Here is a 26,030-nt window from a genome sequence, read left to right on the forward strand (position 1 = left end):
GCCTCGCGCAGAGGTGACCAGCCTGCATGAAAGTTTTCCAAGGTGCATCCTCTCGGCCCCTGCTTTCAGCAGTTCAGCGAAGATGCTTGACGCTTTCCTGAAGGGGACGAGGGGCAACAGCTGAAACCGTGGATCTGCTTCCTCCACTGAGAAATATATCCAGAAATGTTTCACTCTTTCAGTCCACTGAAAAAGAGAGATGGACCGGACCTCGTGCAACTGTGGGCTTGCAGCGCTCCGAGAGCCAAGCAGGCATGTAGGCACTCTCGCTTTAAGAACTGGTGTCCTAAGTAAGTGAAGTGTCAACTCCCGGTGGCTAGAAAAATCTGCAAACAATTTCTAGTCACTGAACAAAGCAAATCTTTGTACTGTGCTGTAATAGTTCATTATTAAATAAAGGCTCTTTTGTTAGGCTATAAGAAATAGTGTGTACTCCGCCGCTCTTCACAATGTGCCTTGGTGTGACTTTGCAATGCATGTAAAATCATATTTCATATCCCATGAAAAGATGACATTGTGGGTTATTTTAATTTCGGTAGGAAAAGCACAGGGTGAAGCAAAGATCATAGCACAGCTCTGATGACTGAACTTTATTGTTGATGCATTTGAATCACAGTCGTACGAGAGGACCCGGAGACTGAACTTTCTCTCATTTGCAACAGGGTAAATGAGGAACAACATGGGTGAAATTAGTAGTGAGAAGAGTGAGGGAAAACTTTAGCAGCTGCATATTCCTGCAAGTTGTGTTACTTACTGGGCTGTCTTTTTGCAGTTCCAGGCTTAAATGCGTCAAAACAGGAATCAAAGGGCATCAGTGTTTTCCCCTCCAGAAAAGCAAACGTCTTTCCAGCTCCTTCCCTTCTTTCTTCTGCTCTGCGCCCAGCGAGCTCCGGATCATCTGCCAGTTTTGGCCCTACAGCTGCAGGGAAGCCCGAGCCTGTTACCCTCCTCAACGTCTGCTTCTGTCGCACGTTGGCATCGCTTTGCGGAGGACCTGGCGGTGGTGCGGGCATGGCAGCCATAAGCCCCTTGCCTGTGCGAGAGGAGCCGGGGGAGGAAGCAGACCTTGCTTCTCACATTCCTCATCCACACAGCCCAAAATTCTTCCCCTGCCCCCAGCAGGCTTGCTTTGAGGCATGGGGTCCCACTCTCCCTGCGAGCACATAGGACCTTAGGCTTTAACTCTACTAAACCTGGTGTTTTCCTTTGCATTTTATTCGAACACGTTTTGTCAGGCTGTAACCTTTTAACCGAACCCATCAGACCATCATGTAAGCTTGCGCCTCCCTTAGTTTTTTTTCTCTTGCAGTGTTTTGCATGGGGCTGGCAGTGCGTGAACAGGGCTGTAGTGCTCCTGCTCCTTCCTTCCCCCCGTCACACCGTCAGTGCCGGTGTTTCCCACTCAGCCGGGGCCAAAGCGGGCATTGGGCAGACTGTTTCTCTGAGCCCCGCTCACTTTCAGCTCTTGGCTGGGCTGTAAACGGGACTTTTCTGATAAGTGTCCAGCCCAGCTCCGGCTGAGGCTGCTAACTCCCATCGTGCGGGTGATTCATATGCCATCTAATAATAGCAGCTCCCGGCCATGCCAGCACAATAACTGACCATGGAAAACTCCACACTGCTTTGGGCTGCCAGCCCATCAGGTTTCCCAAGCTGAGCTGGCCACGGCCGGTGGTTTGCCTTCGAGGGCAGCGCTGCGCGGCTCAGCAAGAGGCTGCAAACCGTGCTGCCGGTGTTGCTGTGAGCGATGCTGGTCCTCCGGCTGCGAGCCCGCTGCCCCAGCAGCGATGCCACCAGCGGCCCGCTTTGGGAGCCGGTGGAAAGCAGACTGCTCCTCCTGCTACTTTACATCAAGCAGTTGCTATTAATTACCTGCTCTGCTGGCCAGTGGCCAGCTCACCTAGTTGCACTCAGCCTAACTACCACCCCCAGCCCTTCCAGGGCAAAACCGTGCTTTTCCTTATTTGCCATCCCCAAATGCCGTTCAGAGCATCTGCAAGAAGCTGCTACACGGCTGCCAAATTCATCTTGGCAGGAGAGCTGCTGCTGCTCCTGCTACTGCAAGGCAGCGGGAGGTTTGCTGGGGATGCCTCCTTCACTTGTTTGGATGCTCCCAGGGAGAAAGGGCGATGGCAGGGCAAAATGACACTCGTGTCCCCCGGCCAGACTCCTGCGCCACCTCCTCCCGTGCTCCTGTGGGGTTTACCCTGGCCAGTGTTTGACCATCTAAAAAGGAAGGCAGGAAGGGGGTGGTGGAGGCTGGAGAGGTCTCACCCCCGGGAATGTGTGGCTGAAGCCTTGCTGGGCAATGGGTCTACGTCTTGGGTGCAGACCAGAAGTGAGGCCAGGGACGGGGTGGGAAGCACGTCACTCCCCTGCGTGACAGCCCCAGTCAGTGAATTAAGGATCTCACTTCACACGGGGACAGCGATCCCGAGCGGAGCCCACGGGGTGGGAGCGGGATGCCCAGGCCAGCGGGGAGTGGGTCGGCAGCCCGGCTCCGCAGCCAGGACGGCACCGCACAGTGAGCTGGGACTCCCACAGCGTGGCAGCACTGAACCGCTGATGCAGTCGCGGGACCTCGGTCTCAAAGATGGCTCTCTCTCTGCTGCTTCAAACGCGTGAGCATCGCTGTGGCCCAGGGGGACAACACGCGTCTAGGGGAGACAGGGTCACTGCTGAGCCCTCGGAGGTGAGCGTCAGCTACTGGAAGAGGATTAATTAAAAGCCAGAAAGCCAACATGTGATGGAGCCGAGGAGACGCGTGTGAAACTGAGCGAGACGCGGCAGCACTGCGAGCAGTACTGCAGCACGAACCAGGCACCTGGCCCCGCTCCCGGGTGGAAGGATGGAGACAAGGGGAACCCCTTCCCTCCTGCCATTGGACCCTGTGGCTCTGAGCACGGCTGCCCACACAAAACCTCCCGCACAGGCGCCCCAGACCTTCCTCGCTGGCTTCAACTCACGGGGATGGCGGCTGGCCGGGCTGGCCAGGCTGCACAGGGTGTGTGCTCCTCGGCCAGCACCGCTGCCGTGCCCCCGGATACCCCGGCTGCCTGCCCGGCGGGGCCACGGCTTCCCAGCAGTCATGGGGATGGGGCTGTGCCGCCACACCACCCACGCGGCGGCCGGGGGATTTTCCTGGGAGGCAACTGGCTCATCATTTCATTTTCGCCATTGGTTTGCCTTTCAGGAAGGTTTTCCTTTCGTTCCTCCCCTGACCTAAGCTGGAACTGGGGTTTTCCGGCCCCGGGAGCAGGGTGGCGTGGGGCAGCTCCCTGTCCCGGCTGCGCTACCTGGGGAAGGACCCGAAAGCCAGGAGCTGAGGTCTGGCTATGCCAGCACCAGCCTTGGTGAGGCAGCCGTGGTGCTTACCTCCCGAGGACCTCAGAAGTGCTTTTTGGAGTCCTCCTGTGTTGCAAAAATCATGAAATGGTCCCTGGGCAGAGGAGGAAGAGGTGGCCCTGGAGGACAGCTGCCACAGCCCTGAGGAGGTCAGATGTGGCTGCAGCCTTCAAGGACGCCCCCGATGCGAAACTGGGCTGGCCCCATTTTTGCTGAGTGCATGTGGTGGCTCTAAAACAACTAAATGCTGTCTTTTTGCTTTGTTTTTCTTCCTCCAAATCTGATGTTTTTGTTGCAGTGGCCCAGCATTTACCAGCAAAAAGACTTTGACCAAATACTCCTGCTCAGCAAACACACCACAGTGACACTGGCAAATCTTAGCAATGCCACTATCTAGGGCACGCTGGGAACAGCATCTGGGGTTTCAAGGCTCTGCACTTTTAAGTTTAGCGCCAGGCCAGCCATGCATGGGCCAACTTTCATGTGCTCTTTTAAAGCGAGGAAATTTGCATCTAAAACTGATGGAAACCCTAAAGTTTTCAGGACAATGTTGACATAAAACTCATCACCTGGTGTAGAACAGGAGAGAAGAGAGCCTGTCACCCTGCAGCCTGCTCTCCTGAGGGAAAATACTTTGTTTGAGAACATGCACAAAGAAAGGAGGAATGAGTTCAGCGGTGCTCATATTTAGCTGGATAAATCAAAGCCTTTACTACTTGCTTTGGGATTGTAGATTTTGTTTGTGACCGGCAGCTCCTCCACAATGAAAAGTCCAAGGGGATTTTGTAATTTCCCAGGCTTTCTGCAAAACAGGGTCCTTTGCAGCAGCACTTCTAAGTGAAGCTTGGCAGAGAGGGTTTGCACACAAGCTGCTGAAACTATGGGAGCTGCTAAAGGCAGAGCTGAGCCTGCAGCAGGCGACCCCAGACCGCAGCCGTGCTTCACGCAGAAGATGCAAAGACTGTGATCACAGATCCCAGTCCAAGCGGACATCTCACATCTCAAAAGAGGCCCTGGCTTCAGCACCGGCAGAGAGATTGCTGGGCAGAGGAGGATTCCCCATCCCATTTTGCTGGCTGATGCTCCAGCCCTCTCTTTCTCTGCTGATGCTCCAGCTAAATTTGAGCCGGGCACTTGCCGGCTGCCCATGCCAAACAGAGCTCAGGTGAAGAGCCGACTGAAACCCAAGCTATTTCAGGGCATGAAGGTATGTTAGTAGTGCTAGAGTGGTTCAAGACTGCACTCCACAGAGCTAAGAAAGGCACTGCTGCCTCCCTAATTGTGTGGCTAGCCTTTGCACAGCTTCAAGCATTTTCTGTAATTGGGAGAAAACAGCTGCAATCTCCAAGGGACCAGCCAAGGAGAGGAAAAAAATAGCATGCGATATTTTTGTTTTTCCCCTATGCCGCAGCCCAGCCTTGAGAAGAGGAGGAAAGGGCAGGGAGAGGCATCCAAGGCAAGAAAAGGACTGGGCACAGGGCAGGTGTAGGAGCTGTGCCGTGGGGCTCACTCATGCTATGCCAGCCTGCAGCGAGGCCACATGGTGGGCAGGGGCTGGGGCACCGCACTGCGGACTTCAAAGTGACGCAAATTCCTTGAGTTTAGCGCTAAAAGAAAGAAGAGTGGCATGGCGCGTCACCAATTACGGTGCCCGCAGGAGAGCACTTGCCGGCTGGGTCAGCAGCGGGCGCTTGCCTGCTCCGAGGGTGATGTGGAGAGGAGAGAGCAGCCCTGGGGGACCAGTCATGCTGCTCCTCCCGGCGTGGCTGTAAAGGAGAGCCTGACGTTTACTGTCGGTGGGAGGCAACCGGCCGCCATCCCCAGACGCGCTGCAGCACAGCCGGCCACGTGCTGTGGCCACGCAGACCTCCACCTTCTGCTGCCCCAGCCCCCGGCCTCACCGTGGGCACTGGGACCTCCTCCCGCTGATGCTGCGCCACCGGGTAGCGACGATGCGAGGGACACGGTGCAGGCGAGGAGGCCTCCAGCTCAGGCAAGCGAGGGCCTGATGTGCAGCCACGTCTCTTGGGGAGCTGCGGAGAGGTACCTGTTTGCCGCTGAGCTCCACAGCTCTGAGGGTTCAGTGCCTGACCGCTGCTTTCACACAAGGCATGAGCTGGGGTTTTTTAGCCCTCTTTTACCGCTGTAACGCTCTGGTGAGAGCTTGAGTTCAGCTTCTGCAGCAGAACTATTGGGGATGGGGAGCCTCTGCCCATATTTTTTATTTTTTCCTTTGAAGCTCCAGCCCAAAAGCCATATTCTGGCAATGCCATGGCTGTGGATTCCCACAGCCAAACTCTAAGGAGTTTACTGAAATCAATGGAGACCAGACTGGCTGGGGGCTGAAGTGGTCAGCAGTGCCAGGAATGAGACACATCTGCCCTTTCCCAGCAACAGCCTTTTAGGCGGATAAAGAATTTAGCCAGTGAAAACATTGCCATGACCTTTTGGCACTGCGAGATGTGCTGTAGGTCTTCAAAGCAAAACTGCCCCAAGGCAAGATAGGCAAATTGAGTTTTTCCTATGGCTTGGGAGGGCTGGCCGCTCATGTCATGGAAATGGGAAGTCTTCCAGCAGCAAAGGTGCAGCGGGACCGATGCTCGGGAAGGGGGAAGCACACATGTTTCCCACAGTCCCCCCTCAGAGGATGCTGCCTGGAGGCACAACCCTTTCCCTGCCCAGCCCTATAGGTGCCTCTGCTTTGGGGTTTTCACTAAGGGTTGCTGTAGGAACTTCAGTACTTCCGTGCATCCAGGTCTGAGCAGCTCCCTGCTCCCACTCCCCCTTGCTAGCGTGGGGCTGGCAGCGCCTGGGCCCTGAGGGTGGTGGAGGATACTCAGGTAAAGCAGGACCGGGGTCGTTCAGCTCAGCTAATTAGTGCTCCTATTTCTGTCTCTGGCCTTTCTCGGTTCGTATCCATCTGGGACTCTTTTCAGTCATTATAGAGCTTTCCACCCTCTTGGGTTTTTTTTCTCTCTCCTCCTCAGTCTTCCAGATTTTCGCCACTGTTTCACGTTGCTGTCCAAGTTATTTGTCTCTTCTGTCTTGCTCCGGCCGTGGGAACATTAGTAATGTTTTTCTGTAGAGCAGGGTGGCTTAGAGACCGCCTCGCAGACCTGACAGCCGTCCTAGTGCTGCTGGCAAAGGCTGGAGCAGCTCAGCCAGCCCCTGGGAAACGATCCTGTTTACGGTTCATCACCATCTGATCTACCCACCGCTTCTTGCTCCCGCCCGGGCCCAACTGTGCCGCCGCCGTGCTTGGCCGTGCCGAGCCGGGCGGGGAGGCGCAGTCCAGCCCGCTTGCTCCCCGCTCTCCTGCCGCAGCCGCCCCGCGTGCAGCTGCGAAGGGAAGCGTGACTCACATGGGCCTCCCACCCATGAGTAACAGTGTTGGTCTATCACGTCTCAGCCAGCCGGGACAGCTCGGAGGGAGGGCGGTTGCTTCCCTGGCGAGGCATGAAATAGGTCACTCCGTCCTCGGGACACGGGTGAAACAGGGGACCGAGACTGCAAGACATGGCAGCTACACGCAGCCCTGCATCAGATGCAGGGGCTGTACCCTGCAAGGGGGGCAGGCAGGGAGGTACGTGTGCAGGCAGGCACAGGGTGCAGGGATTCCTATTAAACACCGGCATCGGTTCTTCCTTCTTCCTTGCCCAAATCTGCTCCCGTTTGCCTGGGAAATGCACGGGGCCAGCGTGAAGCCAGCGAGGGAAAACTGGAGGAGACAGTGGGAACACGAGGGGTGGAAACACAAAGTGGTTTTTATGCTTCTCGGGGTGGAAAGAGGCCCAGGTTATTAAATAGCAGGCAATTTTAGCATAAGTTATTAATATTAGTTGTTTGTACTGGGAAGTGGTGCCTAGGGGCTCCCATGGCACTAATCATGTAACAAAGCCATGTTCCTAACACAAACAGCTTGTGTTTCAGCCTGCAGAGAACAGGCTGTCGCCTTCCCATTACCTCCCCTTTGAAAAAAACCAGTATGAAGATTGCACAGTCGAGCCCACAAAAATTGGGAAAGGAAAAAAAATGACATTGGGGCGTCCTACGGTGCCACCACTTACACCCAGCCAGCCCGGTAACTCTATCTGCACCTTGGGCTCTTCCCCCGTGGCTCCCCTGCTTCATCCCCGACCCCGGCAGGTCCGGCCCCAGCCTTAGCGGTGATTTTTGTGTTGCCCTTGTGTTCGGTGTTTGGGTGTCTTAAGGTCGCATCACCTGTTTAGGATGAGGCGGGGCTGAGGGGTTGGGTTTTTCCTGCCTCGCTGCGCGGTGCCGTGTATCTCCCGTTGTATTTTTCCAGGCTTTGCAAACTGCAGTTCTCTTGGGTATGTGCCCCTCTGAAGTATGAAACCAATTTAATGAATTCAGTTAATTAATTTACAGCCTTGGCACTGAAGCACAGACTAAAGGTCAACAGCATCCGCTAATTTTGGACGATACAAACCATGACTGCCCTGCTATTTCTTGTTTTCCTGAGAACTTGGCATTATTTTATCACATGGAAACACAGGTCCTCCTGCCCCCAGCTGCAGCTTTGCACACACAGCTCCTCATCGGCCCCATCCCAAGTCAGGCTGGAGGCCAGAAAAAGTGCCCTGCAGCCCCAGCCCTTCCCCTGGCAGTGCTCACCTCTGCAAACGCTGTGCCTGACCTCGCACCGCCTGGCAGCAGCTTCATCTGCACCCTCCACTCAGCGAACAGCCGTGGTAATGAAGGGGCAGGGGTCCCCACGGCGTCTCCTGCCCTCTTGACCATCATCCTGATGCAGATCCAGCTGGTGGAGGAGATACCACTGAAAAAGTGAGCATGCATGAGGATGGTTAAAGGTAGTGGTGTGATACCACGGAGCACGGAGAGGGGCTGGCAGTGCAGGCGCGTGGGCTCCCTTATTGGAGCGGGTGTGCAACGCTACTGACACTTGTTTACCGTGACGGTCCGCACCTGTGCATGCGTCTTTACTGCGTGAGTGTTTAAGAGGTGGGAGCCCCTCGTCTCCCACCAGCAGCAAGGGGCTGCTGGTAGGGCTCAGAAACGCTGCATCACAGAGCTCTGAGTCCCTGACGGACGTGCTCTGTGGTCAGCATGGATCCTGCTACTGACACCCCCCCAATCCCACAGACCTGCTCGTTTCCCCACCACTCCGGCGTATCCTTCTCCGAGGTTTGTCCCATCCCCGCCTCTGACCTCCCGTTTGGTTGAGGAAGCCAGGCAGAAGCCACCGTCATCCCCGCAGTGAGCTGATGCTGGAGCACCGCCAGGCTCCGGGAGGATTTTGGGATGCAGCACATGCCATCAGGCAGCACAGCCACCAATCCAGCAGCCTGTCCTGCTGCAAGGTCTCCTTCACCCCTACCAGACGGCTCCCAGGCCTCTCCTCCTGCCTCGGGGGCTCCTCAGCTGGGCAAGCTACACCTCTCCCTTCCACCCTTCGTCCCTCCCAAACCTTAAGCTCTGTGTTAAATGACAAAAGCTTAACAAAGGTTGAAGGGTGATGAAAAAAAAAAGAAAAAAAGAGAAGTTAACATAAGGAAAACCCAATGTAAGTTTATTTATCTCGGCCTCGGAAATGGCTCAACCATCTTGGCTGAGGAAGGAGTAAGACAGACGCTGAGCACCGACAGCTCAAACGAATGGTCTGGGTCTTGCCGAGGTACAAGCAATTAAAACAAAAGCTCTTGAAATGAGAACGGCTCAGTCACCTTAAAACTAGGCAGCACTACAACTTCTTCTATACTGTTTGCCCCAACTAACTTGCCATCGCCCACGACCGCCGCGCTCAACAGCGACACTCACTATATCCAAAATCCTGGCTTTGAAGACGACCGCATCCAGTCCTTCTGCAGACCATGCAATAACCCACCACAGACCATGCAATAACCCACCCAGCTAGAGGAGCTTCTCTCCCCCCTTCTCGTGCTTCTTTGTGCGTGGTCGAGCCTTTGCAAGAGACTTTCGGTGAGCGAGGTATGGAAACGCAGCCCCCATGTAACAGCCCGGAGTCTAGCGCAGCTTGGCTTTGACCTCTGAAACGACTGCCCTTGCAGCAGAGCTAACCAGGTGGGTTCCTCCTCTCCTTTCAAACATTTTATCTGTGTGACGCTGCAGTTTCATTTACTTCTCCACCTGGCACCCCCCAGCCATTCTTCTTTAAAAGGAAGGTAAACACCCTGCGTTGCTTCCCCACCGGTTTTTAAAATGTGAATGAAATGAAGCAGTAGGCTGGGAAGCAGAAACAGAGAAGCGAGCGACCATGAGTGGAAGTGATACACGCTCTGATTGCAACCAGGCTCCCCATCCGAATGAAAAAATTGCTCCCTCCCCCAAGGAGATATTTTAAAAGCGGAAAGCTAAGAACTTAAGTACAAAGGCTTTTGTGTTTTTATTGACATTGTAAGAAAGATTTTTTCTTTGTTACAAAAGAGCTAAGTGGTTCTGAAAGCAGAAGTACAGTTTATATGTACACAGTGCTACAGACCCTTCAGATCAACCTAAGGCTCGAGAAACATCAGATCATAACTGCAGGTTTATCAAATGAAGACCACTAAGGCCCGTTACAGCCGAACACTATTCCTACTGTACGTAAATGTATTTACACATTTTTTTTTAAAAAAAAAGGATTACAAGCTTTATAAAAAAAACTAAAAAAAAGGTGAAAAAAAAATAATGAACACATTTTTATCTTACACATCTGCAGGACTGACAACAGTAACTGTTCCATAGGAGACATTCCACCAATCCAAGGACAAGAACACGTGAATACCAGAGGTTTACAAGACGTTTTGGACAGTATTAACAGCGGTATGTGCTATTAGCTGAATGGCGAATACAGCCTCATCGGGAAAATTTGGCAACACATCTTGGTCCCTCTCTTTTACAGGATCAACACAAAATAAGGCACATACATTGCGAGAATATAAACACTGCTGTTCAGAAGGATGAGCCATTGCGCAACAGGCGTGGGTGAGCCGACCGGCCATCTCGTCAAAGGGTGGGGTGGGAGCAATGACTGCAAGCAAGCAAGCGAGCCAGCATCTTAATTTGGGACCGTTCTCCAAGGAGAGAATAACATCATCTGCCATGTGGATGTACGGGACCATCGTACTCACCAGCCAAACCCCTCTGGAAGCCCACTGCCTTCTCTGCAAAAACACCCTTCCTCCACCCGGGTGCACCTGATGGATGAACTCTCCCTGGTGACTCCCACTTCATGGAAAGTAAAACTGCCGGGAGAAATAGGCATGCTACACGCAGGCTGAGCGAGGCGGATGCGCCCAAGGCCAACAGTAACGGATCTGGAAGACCCCCACAGAGCCATTAGAAGAAAAGGTGATTTAGACTCAGGCTGCAATGCTTTAAAAATACGAAATTCACAACATTTTTTGCATTTTCTAGTACTCTAGGGTGAGCGGTGGATTTCCAACTGCTATGGCAATGCCAACTGATGCGCCAGATACAGAAAAGCAAGGTTTGGCTCTGTAACTGGAAGAGCAGGAGCAGAGGGATGCCAGGAAACACGCGAGCAATGATGGTGGGGCTCTCTCCAGACTGCCACACATTGAGAAGGAGGTTGACAAGTGAAAGCTGGTGTCCAGCCTAACAGTGCCATGCTCAGAGGGCCCAGTCTACCTTACCCTTATCAAAATGACCCCAAACCCCAAGATAGCTGGGCTACGACGTATTGCTTACCCTCACAGGTACCTAAACAGGCTCTTTAGCATAAACCAGAAAAACATGAGAAGATATTAAAAGCTGAAAAGCGACACATGAACATAAATGGCACATACGCTTAATGGTGAAAATGATACACCATTTGCACAAACTCCCTGGGGACATGGTGGCGTCTCTGGTTCTTTGACTTTACCATATCAAAACGGGATGCCTTTCTGGAGCATGCGGTTTGCGCCAAGACACGTTGTTGGCCCAAGACAGGGGTAAGTGAGTGACAAAGGTTTGTCAAATCCAGGAAGGCAAATTAGCTACTCAAACAGTCCCTTTTAGCCTTGAGCAATACGAACGTCTCCTTCTAAGCTCTGATGGATCACATCTGTTAATAGCTTCCCAGCTTCAATTGGACCAGCAAATATAATTATGAACTGGAAAATTGAGTTTAAAAAAATAGTTTTTGTTGGGTTTTTTTTAATGTATTGGCTCTATAACAATAAAAGGCTTCTCTCCCAAGCCTCCTACTCCCAAGCTGGCCATAAGTCTCCCTGTTGAAATTGTTTATAAACATGTAATTGATGGCTTAATAAACAGCCAGCGATTGGTTACCGAGAACCATCTGAAACATGTCCAGCACAGCCTTTCCTCATGCTATTTCTCAGCAGGGGTGTCGGCTGTATCGCAGCCCTGCAATGTACAGCATGGACACCGCAGCATCCCTCCTCCCCCGGTGACCTGCCTGGCCGGAGGCATCCCTCCTCGCCCCGGCAGCAGGGCAAGAGCAAGGGCTGCGTACAGGCAGCGGGTCTCTACGGGGCTGCTTCTGGGCGAAGGGAGCAGCTTTGCCACGTTGCAACAGCAAACCAACCATTTGCCATGGTGAGCTTTGCCCGATTCCCCGTGCAGCCCAGGGGCCGCTGCGGGAGGGCTGATAGTTGGTCACGGACAGGGAGGTCGGGAGGGGAACGGGGAAAAGGCAGGCCAGAGGGATATGCGTGCATGAGACAGAGGAAGGAAGAAATGCTTCCTAAGGATACGGAGAAAGACAGGAGCTGGATGATGAGAAAAGCTGTAGTATATCTACATTTGTCTTGATTTCTGACGTTCCAGCTCACAGTGCAAATCACTTGGTACGTGCTGTGGTAAGCCCAAATACGGCCCCAGCACCAGATTCCTGTGATGTTTTCCTACTGATTTACAGCTTCTTCCTCCAACTCTAACAGCTGTTAATAGATAAACGTTATCCAACAGCTTCACTGAGGTTGTGTTCCTACACATTCCTCAAATGCCATGCCCTGAATCAGCTGGTATTTCACCTTTTTTTACAGAAAAAAAAAAAAGAGGAGTGCGATGGCCTTCTAGCCTACAGAAATCACCTTCTGGTGCTACTCCTAATTTTGACTGGGCTAAAGTTTATCTGTATTTCAAAACTGACCACACTCCCCCTTCTCATTGTATGTCTAACACCAGCTCCTTACAGACATCAAATCCATAACTGTAAGTGCCTGCACCATTTACATCCCGTAGCAGCATTTTACTATCGGGATTTAACGGAGAATTCTGCAAGGGCTGGACTTGCACGCAACTTCTAGGAGTGGGTGAACTTAAACCTTGGTCTTGTAACTGTTCTCCATCCCAAGCTGTTTACCCAGGAACACCGTGTGTTCAGGGGTGCAGACGTGGAGCCCAGCACAGCAAAAAGCACGCTAGAAGAGCACGCTTATGGAGCAAACGGCATTCACCTCGACCAGTGAGTAGCTTCACGACCCCAGTGCATTAGTTCCGATTTTTGCTGGTGTAAACCGAGCTTGGGCATTGACCCATGGTTTGCTTTGAAATGAAATGCACGTTGGTGTCATCAAGAGAGAGGCTGGGTTGGTCTTTTTGAATTTTGATTAGTTACCAGACATACTTGTTGTTCCACTTGTTTCTTTGCTATTTTTAATGGCAATTTAAATGTCTTAATTTTGTAAATCCTTGATACAGTGGAAAAACATTTAAGATTATCAGATTGCTTGCAATCACTTTGATTTATTTGGCTTGTCTGCGAACTGGGCCATTCATTTTCTACTTGTTTTACATGCCATGACCATGATGCTTTTGAAGCCGCAACTGTATGTTACATCAGTGGGCATGTACTTATTTTAAAATATATGATCCATCCGCAAAGGTGTATGTGCTGAAAGGGATGTACAAGACAGTCCTCCTGGCAAAGGAATTGTTACTGCGAATAAGAACCAGTGGCTCAGCAAATGACATCTCAACTATTTGCATTTTTAAAAAAAAAAGTCCCCAGTACGGAATACTGCAATTTTGTTATTTCATTGTATGAAATACTCCGTAAGACCCTGATCATCTCTCCACAAATGTGGTATGCAATGAAGGGATTATAGACAACCCAGATCACCAAACATGCACATAATTTTACTATCCAGTCATTTAAAAAAGAAGACTGAAAAACAGAATACCAAATACTGCAAAACATGAGAGCTGGACTAAGAATAGCGTTCTGGTCCCCTCCTTCCTCTGAAATGGATTAAACGTGACACAATTTCAGTATCATTATGCAAGGCGGTGACATCTATCTGTGTGTTTAGAAAAACCTTAAAACATTTACTAGGGATCAAAGGGCTGATGGTTTTACATTTCTTATTTGCTTGAACCTCCTAATTTCTTGTGCTCCATGACTCTGAAACTACAGCCTAGGGGTGCCATGGCAGTGCATTTCTAAACTGGTTGTCCACCTCAGTGTGATGCATCCAATGCATCCAGAGAGGATTCGTCACTGTATGCTCACTTTACATTGTGCCTGGTTATTTTGTGCCTCTATGTTTAGGGGGAAAAATTGCAACAGTTTTACAAGGTCTAATTTCTTTTGAGTAACAGAAAATTGCAAAGTCATTTCATCAGACCTTTCTTTAAAAAAACCCACCCAAAACAAAACAAAAACATGCACCTCACACGTTTACATTGGCTTACAATAAAAAAAAAAAGAAAAAGGAAGCATACAGACATTCAAAAAGGGGGAGAGAGAGAAAAGGGGGGGGGGGGGAAATGGGTGTAGCAATACTGATTCAAAACTGAAATGGAAGACAGTTTCTCCCTAGAACACTTTAGGGTTTTCAGAGTCCTTATTCCATAAAAGGAATATACTTGAAACACATCCCATTTAGGTGAGATGAGATTGCTAAAATACATACACAACTAAAAAATACGAGTCTTTTTTTTCATCTGTTATCTCCTAAGGGTTTGTTTTGTTTTTTTTTCATGTCTATTGCATAACAGCAAGGAACTTGCTTTCTTCTGCAAGTGAGGTCAACAAAGAGCTCATGTCCCCAATAGCCATGTTGGTTGTGCTTACGGGCATAGCTGGGAATGTAAGAGACGCTCGGGGAGTGGTGAGGCGTGAGGAATTGCGGGAGAGATTCTGAATGATACTCGGGCTCAGGGCTCCCGAAATTAAGCTGACATGGTCCCCATCATCTATGATAGCATCGAAATCAATCTGCACACCCTCTAGGCTGTTGCTGTCAATGCTGTCAACTGTGCTCGACACTTGGTTAGCCCCCGGGGAAAGAAGCTCGGATGAGTTTGCAGTCGCAGTACCCTGCAGCAGGCAGTTAGCTTCCGAACCAAAGAAAGAACCTGTTTTCATAGCTTGGTGGCTAAAGCCCGTGGTTTGGTCATATAACTGACCAGAGTAATTCTGCACGTTAGAGCAGAACTGCTGTGATTGACCTTGCATCTCCATCTTAATCGTGTTTACCCTGTACGTCTGGTTGCCGTCACTTACGTGTCCTTGCTGTTGTGCCAGGTTGCTTCTCAACACGTTTTGCCGTCTGTTGCCGCTGTAATTAGAGCACGGCTGGTAACTTTTGGCCACCAACAAACCTGAAGGCTGGCTACCAATGGCGTGAGACACCGGTGGACAACTCTGCGGCCCTTGATACAGGCTGCTTTGTGAGGTAGGACTAACCTGCCCTAGCATCATTTGACCAGATTGATTGACTCCCTGGTAATGAATGCCATCGCCGACTGGTTGGTTTTGCAAATATTCCGGTTCCATCATATTCCTGTTCTGCATCCCATTTGCCATACCGGCGGCTTGATCGCTGGATGCCATGGGATGGCCGAAATTTTGCTGGTTCCCACTCACTGGCACGTTGCTGCTTCTCAGCTTCTGCCCTTGAACTGTCACGCCACAGGAGTTGTCCATTCCCCCGGACACCATTGCTTGCCTGCCGATGCTTTCACTGTAAGGCTTATTGGGCTGCACGCTGAAAGAATTACCGGCTCCGCTGCCAAGAACTGTGTTTTGCTGTAAACCGTAGGAACCGCTGTTTTCCACCAGGTTCTGATAGCCGTTCTGCTGGGCCACGTTGCTTCTCTCCAGGTTCTGCTGCTGAACCATCATGTTGTTATACAGTCCGAAGGCCCGAGTCTGCTGCACCGCCGAGCGCTGACCGCATTTCAGTTTCGAAGGAGATAAGTCAGAACTTCCTGAGCTTACTTCATTCCACTGAATGGGCAAGTCGCTCTTGTTTGCCTCGGAGCCTGCCTGCTGACTGCTCGGTGGAGGGGCTTGGTCAAAGTTGCTGGGGGTGTTGTTTCCTAACACTGAGCTGTGATGCATTTTGTTGCTGTCTAGGACATTGTTCAACAAGTGGTCGTACATGCCCTGGTTCTGGGAATTCAGATACTGAACCACGTCGTCTGGCAGGAGATCCTCGTCGTTCAGACTGCCACCCACTTCCATCGTAGCAGCCTCCAGGGCGACGTTCTCGCTGATGCTCGGAGGACAGGGGGAGCTGAAGCCGCGGAAGACGCCACCCTCAGAACGGGTATAGTTCTGAAGAACAAGGTTGCGCTTTTCCATGGATGGAGGCAAAGCAGGAGGGTTAAAGCTATTAAGACTGTTGAAACGCTGGACTCTAGGGACAGAGAGGTTGTCGGAGGCCATTCTTACCGGATCGCTGGCTCTCCTCGTTCCGTTTCCTAGAGCATCGTGAGACAGAAAATGCCTCCTGTTGTAACTATTTGCCCCACCGTCACTACATCTTCGAGGGGCATTCAACGGAGGCAGTGGAGATACTCCGGACTCCCTGCAGTCACCCAAGAGTGCCATCCTTGTTTTGAGGCTCATCCTCTCCATGTTAGGCAGTGGAGTTGGTGGGGGTCCACCAGTAGCTGCTGCATATTTAGCTTTCAGCCTGTATTGCTGGGCCGGGGTGAGGCTGAGAAGACTTGGCAAGTCATCACACTGGCTCGCTTCACTGGAGCGCCGGGAAGCATCCGTCGAGATGGGGTCATAGGAGTCTGCAACACTCACGTTCTGCGGTCTTCCCTCTGCCTGGGAGGCGTCGCTGGACCTCCGGCTGGAGAAGCAAGGTGAGATTCCAGAGGACCTGCGGCTGCTCAAGTAGGCTGAACTGATTGTGCTAGTATTGCTGTCCCTCCTGTTCAGCATGTTCAATACAGTGATGTCCGTACTTGAAAGTTCGTTCCTGTTCGGCAGAATAGTCATGGATCCTCCTACACTGCAGCTGCTGTTCGACTGGGTACCTGGAGGCAAAACGCACAGTTAAACAAATGGGCATCACCCAGAAACTGGTACAGAAAACACCCAGTGAAGGAGTAAGGGGAGTGTAGAGGAAAAGCCTGCATCATCACAGCAAATCATAACAGTGCTCTTTATTGAAAGAAGTAGGGATAAAAACTGTGTCCTTAGGTTAAAAGCTAATTCAGAGACTCAAGGGTAACATTTCAGTGTGAATCCCAGCACAAAATTTATAGGCCACAGCCACAAACTGTCATCAGCTGGTGCAGTCCTCTGGCCTGCAGTGCAGCTATGCTGACTGATGTGCCAGAAGGACACATTTGGAAGCGAGCTTTTTATAGGCAAAATATAATTGAACAGGCATTTGCATGGAATGGCAAAATATACAAATTGGAGGCTATTCAAGGTCATTTCTAAGACTTCTTGAAATATTCTTGAAATAAGTCCTAACAACTGCAAAACATTTTTGCTGGTTTCCTTGTTTTGTTTTGAAGTAAACAGAATAAATTTCTTAATTTACATAGTTTCTTTTGATTGAACGGGTTTCAGAAAACCTGGGCTGTTGCTGCTGGGTGGAGTGCAGAAACCTAACGGGCATGTTGTAGGCCATGCAGAGGCAGCAGGGACATACATTTTAGCAATGAAAACAACTACGGATCTTCAGGGTTCAATCTTGCCTTACTCCCGTTCATGGATATCTGCCCTTTGTAGCAGTAGTATCTGTAGATACGATTACTTCTATGCGTGGAAACGGTTTATTTAAAAGAGCAGACCAACACATCTATGCAAAGGGTGCCTTGTTAAGGCCTCATCTGAAAGACTTCCATACAATAAACTGGAAGGTATTTATTTCATCTGCCTTGCCTCAAAACAAGACAGGATTATGATGATCTTGGGTCCAAACCTCTAACCGTAGGGAATATTTCAAACGCGATGTACGGTTCCCCTGCTGGCCCCCGTTCTGTAAACCACAGGGCTACCTGACTTCCCTCAGGGTGGGTAGTAGGACTTGTAATCAGGGGATAAACAAGAAGTGATCAATTTACGAACCATTCTCACAGCTGCTGAGTTTCATAAGCTGCACTGCTGTTTTGCAAGGGTTGCAAGATTGTGCTAGCAAGCAACGAATTTAAGGACAAAACGTGCTACCACTCCCGCTATGTGTATCTCACCATTTCCTATGAGAGGCGGCAAGGTCGGGGCTTTGGAAGGTGGAACGGGGTTCAGTCTTGGAAGCATTCCATTAACTTGTTTCAACCTTTCTAATTTCACTTGCTCCATCCATTTGGTCCCTGTCATATTCCTCCTGGCCTGTAAGCCAAGTGCTGTGGTGGCTGTGGAAATGGTAGAGTCCATGATTGGGGTTTCATCGATGACACTGAGGTCTCCTACACTACCGCCACCGGTCAGAGTAAGCTCGATCCCATTGTTGGAATAGTTGCTGATGGGGGACTGTTCGCTGCTGCATGTAGACTGACCACCAGGGCTTGGCTGAGATGTCTGTTGGAGTGAAGTAAGAAAGAAAAGAACGTGAGGATTAAGCAAACAATGTTACCAAAGAACTTGAAGCAAATGCAGGTCTAAATGGAGTCAAAGAAAACCAAATGTAAAGAAAAGTTTAGCATTAAATGATGATGGTGATCGTTCATGAAGAGGCTTTCTAGAATATTGATTTTAACTGCAATGAATGCCATTGCAAAACTCAAGATTAAAATCCACTTTAATATCTTGCTGATAGTATGTATTATCTCTACAGAAGACATTTATTTTGGTTATTCCCGTAATTGCTTCTATCACTTCTAGTCATTCATGAGCATGTATGTATGGATATTCTATTTTGGGTATGCACTGTTCCCAGTTGAAACTGAAGGTCAGTAAACCAAATCGGAACTCAGCCACGTTACAAGGTCTAATTTACACTGCTAGGCTTACAGCAAGCAAACAAACAAACAAGACTCCAACAACACTGGAATTTGGGTTTTTTTAATTAGACTTGTGGCTAAAGAATGTAAGTATTTTCCAGGCTTAAGGCTCATTGTTACAGGCAGCGGTTGGCCTGAAATGTTGGCGTGTAATAAAACAGGGACAAAGCATCAGTGCAAAAATACTGTATTGTATTATATTATCAGCATCCTGTGCCCCTAGCAGCACGTTCTAAATTATACCATCTCTGCCCTGGAATCAGGAAGGCAATGATGTACTGAATCAAACCCTTTGTTTCAGTAAAATTTAGGAATGTAAATTTACGAATTTAAGTACACGGTACAGCTTGCTAATCTACGGGGATATAAACCACCGCAATAGCTGCTTCTTTCTTTACAGACAGTGTTCCCTGCTGCTCTAGCAGAATTCTTGCTGTGGGGAAACACGGGCTTGATTTATTTTTTTATACACATAAAGCTCTCGTCAAACAATGGGAAAATTTCTCTGACAAACTGAAACACTCAGACAGATGGACTGACAGACAAAACAGACAGCAAGACGGACAGAAGTCTCTGGATGTAATATCTTAATGTAGGTTGTATCAATGTGATCACAAATCCGTGAGGCATGCAGTATCATTTTGCTCCCAAGAACAGTTTCATGTAAGTATTTCACTTTTGGCGGTTTTCTTGGGTTTTTTAAATTTTTTTTCCCCTGCCAGCCTGTGATTTTTTTGCACATTTGACCGACGAACGCTGGCTAGAATTTCTGAGGCAGCAGTGACAGCTCTCACTCTTAACATAAGTGAATGAAGACACAGATTCATGGCAATACTGCAGCTTCATATGCCCCTGAGGAGACCATTAAGACGCAATAACTATTTTATTATTTCTAACTTGAACGATGATATTTAGAATTTATGAGGCCACACTGAGCATGTTCATTTCCAAATCCTGGCCATGGCAGATTTGGTGACAAGAACAGAAATAACTGTTATTATACAGAAGAGAGTTTGTGCTTCCGGACAATAGCTCCATGCCATATGGAAGAAGAGTACTAACGGTCAGAAGCCTGTTCTTGTAGCCACGGGTCAAGATCACAGCGAGGTAGGTTACAGAAGTACGAACTGTATTATGGGGAACGTACATTTCTAGATGTGCAATGCAGAAAAAAAATGGATGTCTCATCTAGCGGGGAAGGTACAAAGAGATTTCTGAAGACATTTCACCAATATAAGCCAGATTTTTCACATGTCAAGTGTTGCAAAATGCTCAAAGCACATTACATTTGGAATTGAGTTTGATGGATTGCACATTACCAAATAAAGGAATGACTGGACAACAGACAGAAGGCTAAAATAAAGGCATAAATAATGTTGCAGTAAGAAAAACAGCAGAAAAGTTAAAGTGCCCTCACCTTATTACCCACTGTCCTTAGGAAGTTAGAACAAGACATTTAAGAGCATTAGACAGAAAAGACATTGGATTAGTTGAAAAACAGAAAATGTATCTTAATTCATACAAGCAATGAAAAGCAGGAAATACGGAATTGTTTTTAGAAGATATTTTTCAGTGAGAAATATTTAATACTATGTAAGCAATCAGCATTAATACCCCTCTCCTGCAAATTTTATTCATGTTACAACCGCCTACACTCAACATGCCTCAATAATGCTACAGATTTACCTAGCTAAGCAAGAGGGGAATGGGTTTTGTTCCTTTGTAATCTAAGGTAATTATCACCAAAGATGGCAGAGGATCTCCTTCAGACTTCAGCGGGAGCTAACGCTGGGCCTGTGGACGTTTCTGCAGTCAGGATTAATACTCCACAGTTTGGGCACAAGCCTTAGGCACAATATAGCAGGAACTCGTATTTCAATGAGTAATCACTTAGAATTGCAGCATGGTTAACAATATATATTGAGGAGAATTTGGAGGGCTTGTATTTGTAGTCCCCAAGGGTTGGGTCCAGATGAATCATAGGCCCAGATGTGGAAGAGGATGGAGTGACTGCCTTGGCTAGTTTTAACCCTTGTGGAGAGGATGGATGGCACAGGAAATGCAGGCAAATGAAAGAAGAACTTCTTTATTTAAGACAGCATGTCAAAAAAAGTAATGCGGTCCTTTCAACGTTCAAGGCTATACTAGTTTAATGCAATACACTAAGGTAAACCAGTGAAAAGACCTGCAGAGACTCTTAATTCAGCTCAATTCAATTAAATTGGAAATAGGTTAACTTGATCAAGTTAAATTAAGTATCAGATTAACATAAGATAGAGATCAAATGTTATCAAAAGATCTCCGCCTGCTGTTTGAGAAAGTCAATTTATCCTGCTTCAGTTTGATCCATGACCCAACAACCTCCAGCCCCTAAAATCTGATTGTTTCCCCAGGTTCTCCAAAAATTATCATGATCAGTATCATCATTTTAGTCTCTTGGACTTGGTTTTTTTCGCATTCTGGTTTTAAGCCTGCCAGACTGACATTCTCTAACTTTCTTCTGTAAACAGGAGAGTGGAAAAAAAAAATGCCTTTTTAAAAATGAAAGCTGTGATTTTCTCACAATATAATGATTCCAAAAGATGGAGCTTTAACAGAAACAATTATTGTGAGGGTTGCCAACACTGCACTTACTGCATATTGCACAGACTAGATTTAATCTTTTTATTTGCTATTTCTTAGGCTTTAAAAACATTTTACAATGTAAACGAAAAAGAAAACCTCACAAAACCTAACCTTGTGAGCTGGAGTTTATGGGCTTCAGCATTTCATAAAGGGATTATTAACCGGTTGCAAGAAAAAAAAGGACAAAGGGAACGGCACGGTGTATTGCATACCATTGGTTTTTCTGACTTGACCGCTTTCACTTGGAGGCATTCTTCACGCTTTGAGGTAGTGTTGCTGAGGTCCTTCTGCTCACCAATTGCACCCTGAGTCTGATGGCCTGGTGACCGGGTCTGAGAGTGGCTGCCTGGGTCTCTCGGTGGCGGAGGCCTCGGGTGGATATCTCCCCGCTGCTTCTTGGTGACATGTGCCTCTGGGCCATGCACGGTCTTCACGTGTTTCCGGAGAGAACTGGGGTCTGTGTAGCGCTTTGTGCAGCCCGGTATCTTGCAAACATACGGTTTCTGCCAAGCCAGGAGAAACACTTAAATTAGATTTAATTCCATGTGGGACTCCTGAAGAGCTCCTTGGAGCACAGCTGGTGTTACAGTTATATGCTTTCACAGTGAATTTGTTATCTAATTTACGGTCTCTACAGTGACTGCACCAAGTCAAACCTATTAATTCCCCTTGGCTTTGAAGGTACCCATTAATACTGCACAGTTTACAGAGGGCAGAGCCTCTCATGATATGAACTGGCACAGCTTTGACTTATCATAGCAGCAGAGTCAACAGAGCTATGGCAAGTTAGGAAGACTGGCCTAATTTTCTATCCTGTTCATTGCTCTCAGCAGTTTGATATCCTGTTTCTAGTATGCCCAGTACCTTCTCCTTGACATTCAGAGGCAAACAACCTCCTTCAAAACACGTTGGGACATTTGTTCAGAGAGGAATATCTGAGGAAGAATTTTTTTCCTGGCCCCTTCAGATCACCAGAATAATGTCAAAGCACAGGATTCTGTTCCGTAAGCATTTTCACATTGCAGCAATGTATGCACTCGTACTATCACTGCTACGAGCGTAACTAATCACTCAGTGTCTTTAAAACCACCCTCCTTTGTCCGCGAATTTCTCTAGTTCACTAAGCAATGCAGAATGAAGTAAATTTACTGTCTTAGAATTTCACGAAGACTTTCTTTGTTCTTGTATTACGAGAGAGTTAGAAAGGAAGAGTTGAGCCCTTCCTAAACACTTTAAATGCCTCAGGAAACAAAGTATCATTCACTCACTTCTATTACGGAATTGTTTCCAAGAAACTACTATTTTTAAGTCTTACTAGTACTAGCCCTCAAGAAAAAAAAGAGATCCTCATGCAGAGTTCCTCAAAGGGGTTCTCTGTCTGCTTACACATGGCACTGCGGAGGCTTTGACAAATGTCGCTTCCTAATGGCTATGTAAGGCCTAAGTCGGCTTCCACTGACGTCAGCAGCAAAAAACCTCCCCTTGACTCGAATAGCAGCAAACATGTCAATTATGAACAATGTGAAGTTGATGCTGAGCTCCTGAGGCAGGCTTTCTCAAGATGCTACGGAAGTACAAATCAATTAGCCCTCTTCTACATATATATAGGGCAGATCTGCATAAAGATATCTCAGTTGCTTTTAAATCTAGTTACCTACTTAGAACTAAAATGGCACTGCGAGGAAGTGCTGAATTGGGTCTGTGCTTTCCATAGTATTCATGGCACTACATCAGCATCCACCGCCTAAGAGTTATTAGCCCATTTCATTGGGAAATAACAGTGAAGGAAGATTTTCATTTGACTTTGCTGCTGCAACTACCAGACATGATGCACAGTAGAAATTTTTTTTTTGTGACCTACTGTTAGACATGAAATCCTGATCTTTCTATCCTGAACAGATATCACAGAGTAGCGATTCAGTGGAGGGAATTTGATCTTTCTTGAGGACAGGGAGTCCGGGTCATGTCTGCAAGTTTGTGAGGATCTTACTCATCAGCTAGGCAACAAACAGATTGGTTCAGGCAGCAAATGAAATGAAAGCTCAGTCAGCTATTGGCAAGACTTTGATCAACTTCTTTCTGCCTTGGTGACAATTCACAAAATCGCCGCTGGGCTTCAGTGCAGTTGTTGGGCTGCTGAGAGCACATACTGCAGGGACAGGGCGAACTGAGAGCTGTGCAACGCTCTCTGCTTCCCTTGTGACTCAAAAGATGCTGCAGGGACCAGGGGACTGGAAGAAGATGAATGCTCCTGGGAGATTCTGCCAGCCCTAGTGCATGCCTGCGACAGACCGAACAGACAGAGAAGGATACAAGCCATGTGGAAAGGCATACACCTGCTATGGTGTCCAAAGCACACAGCATGCTGGTATGTCCTGCCCTTCCAGTATTTTTGGCTTTAGGCTAGAAGAAGTATAGACAGGTCAAGGAGGAGAGAAAGGGCTCCCCCACGATGTGAGACTGAGATGATGTGATTCCCTGAGCAACCTGAAATGGGACAATAAAAGAGGGACAAGGCATGAAGACGGTGTGACTCCTGAAAGAGGGGGCAGCAGTAACGGGAAACATACAGTGATAAAGAGGTGTTACACAGAGTTTGGGAGACAGCTGTGACTGCCACAGCTGGTTTGCTCAAGAAAGATCAAATTCCCTCCGCTGAATCGCTACTCTGTGAGATCTGTTCAGGACAGAAAGACTGAAATAGCCCAGAGAAGAAGGAAAAGGCATAACTCAGAACTTACAGGGCAACCCAAATTTTCCAGACCCTGGACACTTCCCTATAGCTGTCTGCAGCAGCCAAAAAGGACTCTGCAAGATGCTGTGGGAGCTGTGGCTGGGCAGCTGCTGGGTGACCCAGGCAAGGGGACATGCTCCGGGCCTGGACCAGCCTCTCCAGTCCCAGAGGGAGAACCAATCCCAGCGTTTTGGCTCAGATCTGTCCCTGGTTAACCCACGTTTCCATTAGACCCCTCCTTCAAACCTTTCTTACACTTAATAGAATGACCTACAGCCTCTTCAGGTCCATACGACACTGGAATGACTGTGCTCGTAAGACCCATCTAGAACTTCTCCTTTTCAGGTTGCTGAGGGTTTCTGTGCCTGTCCTCTGTAACAAATTGCAATGATCACGTTGTAACTCTGTTCGACTCTGAATTGTATTATGTTTTTGAAGCTATGCTTACTTACCTCATTGGAATGAGTCCTGTTTTGGTGCTTGGCCCTGTCAGATGCGTTGGAGAAAGCTTTGTTGCAGCCTTCGTGTTCACACACATATGGTTTCTCTCCAGTGTGAGATCTCAAGTGCGTTTTCAAGTTTTCTAGCCTGGAGTAGGCCTTTGTACAACCTTCAAACTGCAGACAAGAAGTAAGTCTGGATTAATTTTAATCTTTGGACTTGCAGGAAACAGTAAAAGCTGACCTATAAAAGTTTAGCAACTTTCCAAGCCTTCATACCCTTGCCCAATGTAATTTTGTTTTGATTTGTTGGATTTTAATTTTACCCAGGCAAACCCCGTCACAGCTCAAGTTAAAATGCTTCCAGCATTATGTAAATCTTCTCTTACAGGAGAGCGCAGCATTTGTGTACTTCATCTAAGACAGAAATCCATTGCAAAGTCATTAGGAGGCTGGTGGCCAGCAATAATACCCAGATGTAGCTCTCTAAGAGAAAGTGCTTTTAAATAATTAAGCAAACTGAGCCCTGTTTAATAATGCCTTTTGGGGCTTCTTTGCACTTTAAACTTGAGGAAGTGGGCCAAATTATCCAGTGAACCCCCTCTCCTACAGCTTTTGTCATCTGGGTGAGTGGGATAACGAAGCAGACATGGTAGTCTGTTCTCCAACAAATGTCCGACGGACAAGAGATCAGGGCATGCAGCATCTGCGCCGCTCTGCTCCCTGCACGGCCCCAGGTCCCCCGTCCAAGCCTGGAGCTCAGCCCCCTTTACTCACAGTGCATTTGTGTGGCTTTTCCCCTGTATGTCTCCTCATGTGGACCACCAGCATATACTGGGCTTTGAATGGTTTCTGCTCCCGGGAACAGTCCAGCCATCGGCACACAAATTCTTTCTTCTCACCGTGTATATGGTCATTGTTTATATGCTGTTCAGGTAGAAGAGAGACTACAGCTTAACAGAAACGTAACATTGTCATCAGCCTTACTGTAATTTCACATTGGAACGGCACCAGGGGCTCAGGTGTGAACCAGGATCCTGCGGTACTAAAAGTGTAAGAAGATTGTCCGCGCTCCAAAGCGATCACGGGGTTCAAATTGTAAATCTCATTGGAAGTCCGCTAAGGCCCATGAATTTGTTTCTACTGACGTCAACAGGCTTTGGATCAGGCCTCGGGGATACGGACTGTTAAATGGATCCTGGATAATCTCATGCACAGCACCACTTGCGTGATTCACGTTGACTAATGCTTCCCTGGATCAGGGAAGCCTTACTGTAAGTGCCACTCAGCACAAACAAGGTTTACAAAATCGGGCCTTTAAAAACACGTTCTCCAACCTGAAAAATCAACAGAACCGCTAAACCACGTTTCCACCAAAACTTTTCACTCACCGTATCTTCTTTCAGTAAATGTACTGGGTTAGCGTACATGTTGTGGCAGCACAAACAAAACCCTACACACTGCAGTAACTAAAAACTCTGAGCACGGAAGCATCCATCAAGCCAGCTTTTGCTATTGCGAAAATATTGCTATTTGGCTCTGCCTGAAAGCCGCTGGGAGCGGCACCTGCCCCACGCCTGCTGACACGCATGCCCCGGTCTTGCTGCGGTCAGCGTCATCTGCCTGAGCACATCCAGAGACAGGCTGGGGCTGTGTGCCTTTTACTGCTCCAGAAAAGGAGCTTGCTCTGTTCCCTTCCCTAAAACCCAGTTCAGCAGAGCATTTAGATATGGATTTAA

General features: G+C 48.5%; 1 protein-coding gene across 1 annotated transcript in view; it reads right to left on the minus strand.

Annotated features, from left to right (window-relative positions):
• Positions 1–14,135: 14,135 nt before the first annotated feature.
• Positions 14,136–26,030, minus strand: part of GLI3 (GLI family zinc finger 3) — a 191,268-nt gene continuing 179,373 nt past the window's right edge. The window contains exons 10-14 of the mRNA XM_059818324.1: positions 25,069–25,218; positions 24,304–24,468; positions 21,330–21,620; positions 17,743–18,070; positions 14,136–16,575 (exon numbers count right to left, since the gene is read on the minus strand). Of these exons, the coding sequence (XP_059674307.1) occupies positions 14,285–16,575; positions 17,743–18,070; positions 21,330–21,620; positions 24,304–24,468; positions 25,069–25,218 (3,225 nt within the window). The 3' untranslated portion in view covers positions 14,136–14,284. The remainder of the gene's footprint in view (positions 16,576–17,742; positions 18,071–21,329; positions 21,621–24,303; positions 24,469–25,068; positions 25,219–26,030) is intronic.

Source organism: Gavia stellata, chromosome 6 (genome assembly GCF_030936135.1).
Source record: "Gavia stellata isolate bGavSte3 chromosome 6, bGavSte3.hap2, whole genome shotgun sequence".
NCBI classification, from domain to species: Eukaryota; Metazoa; Chordata; class Aves; order Gaviiformes; family Gaviidae; genus Gavia; species Gavia stellata.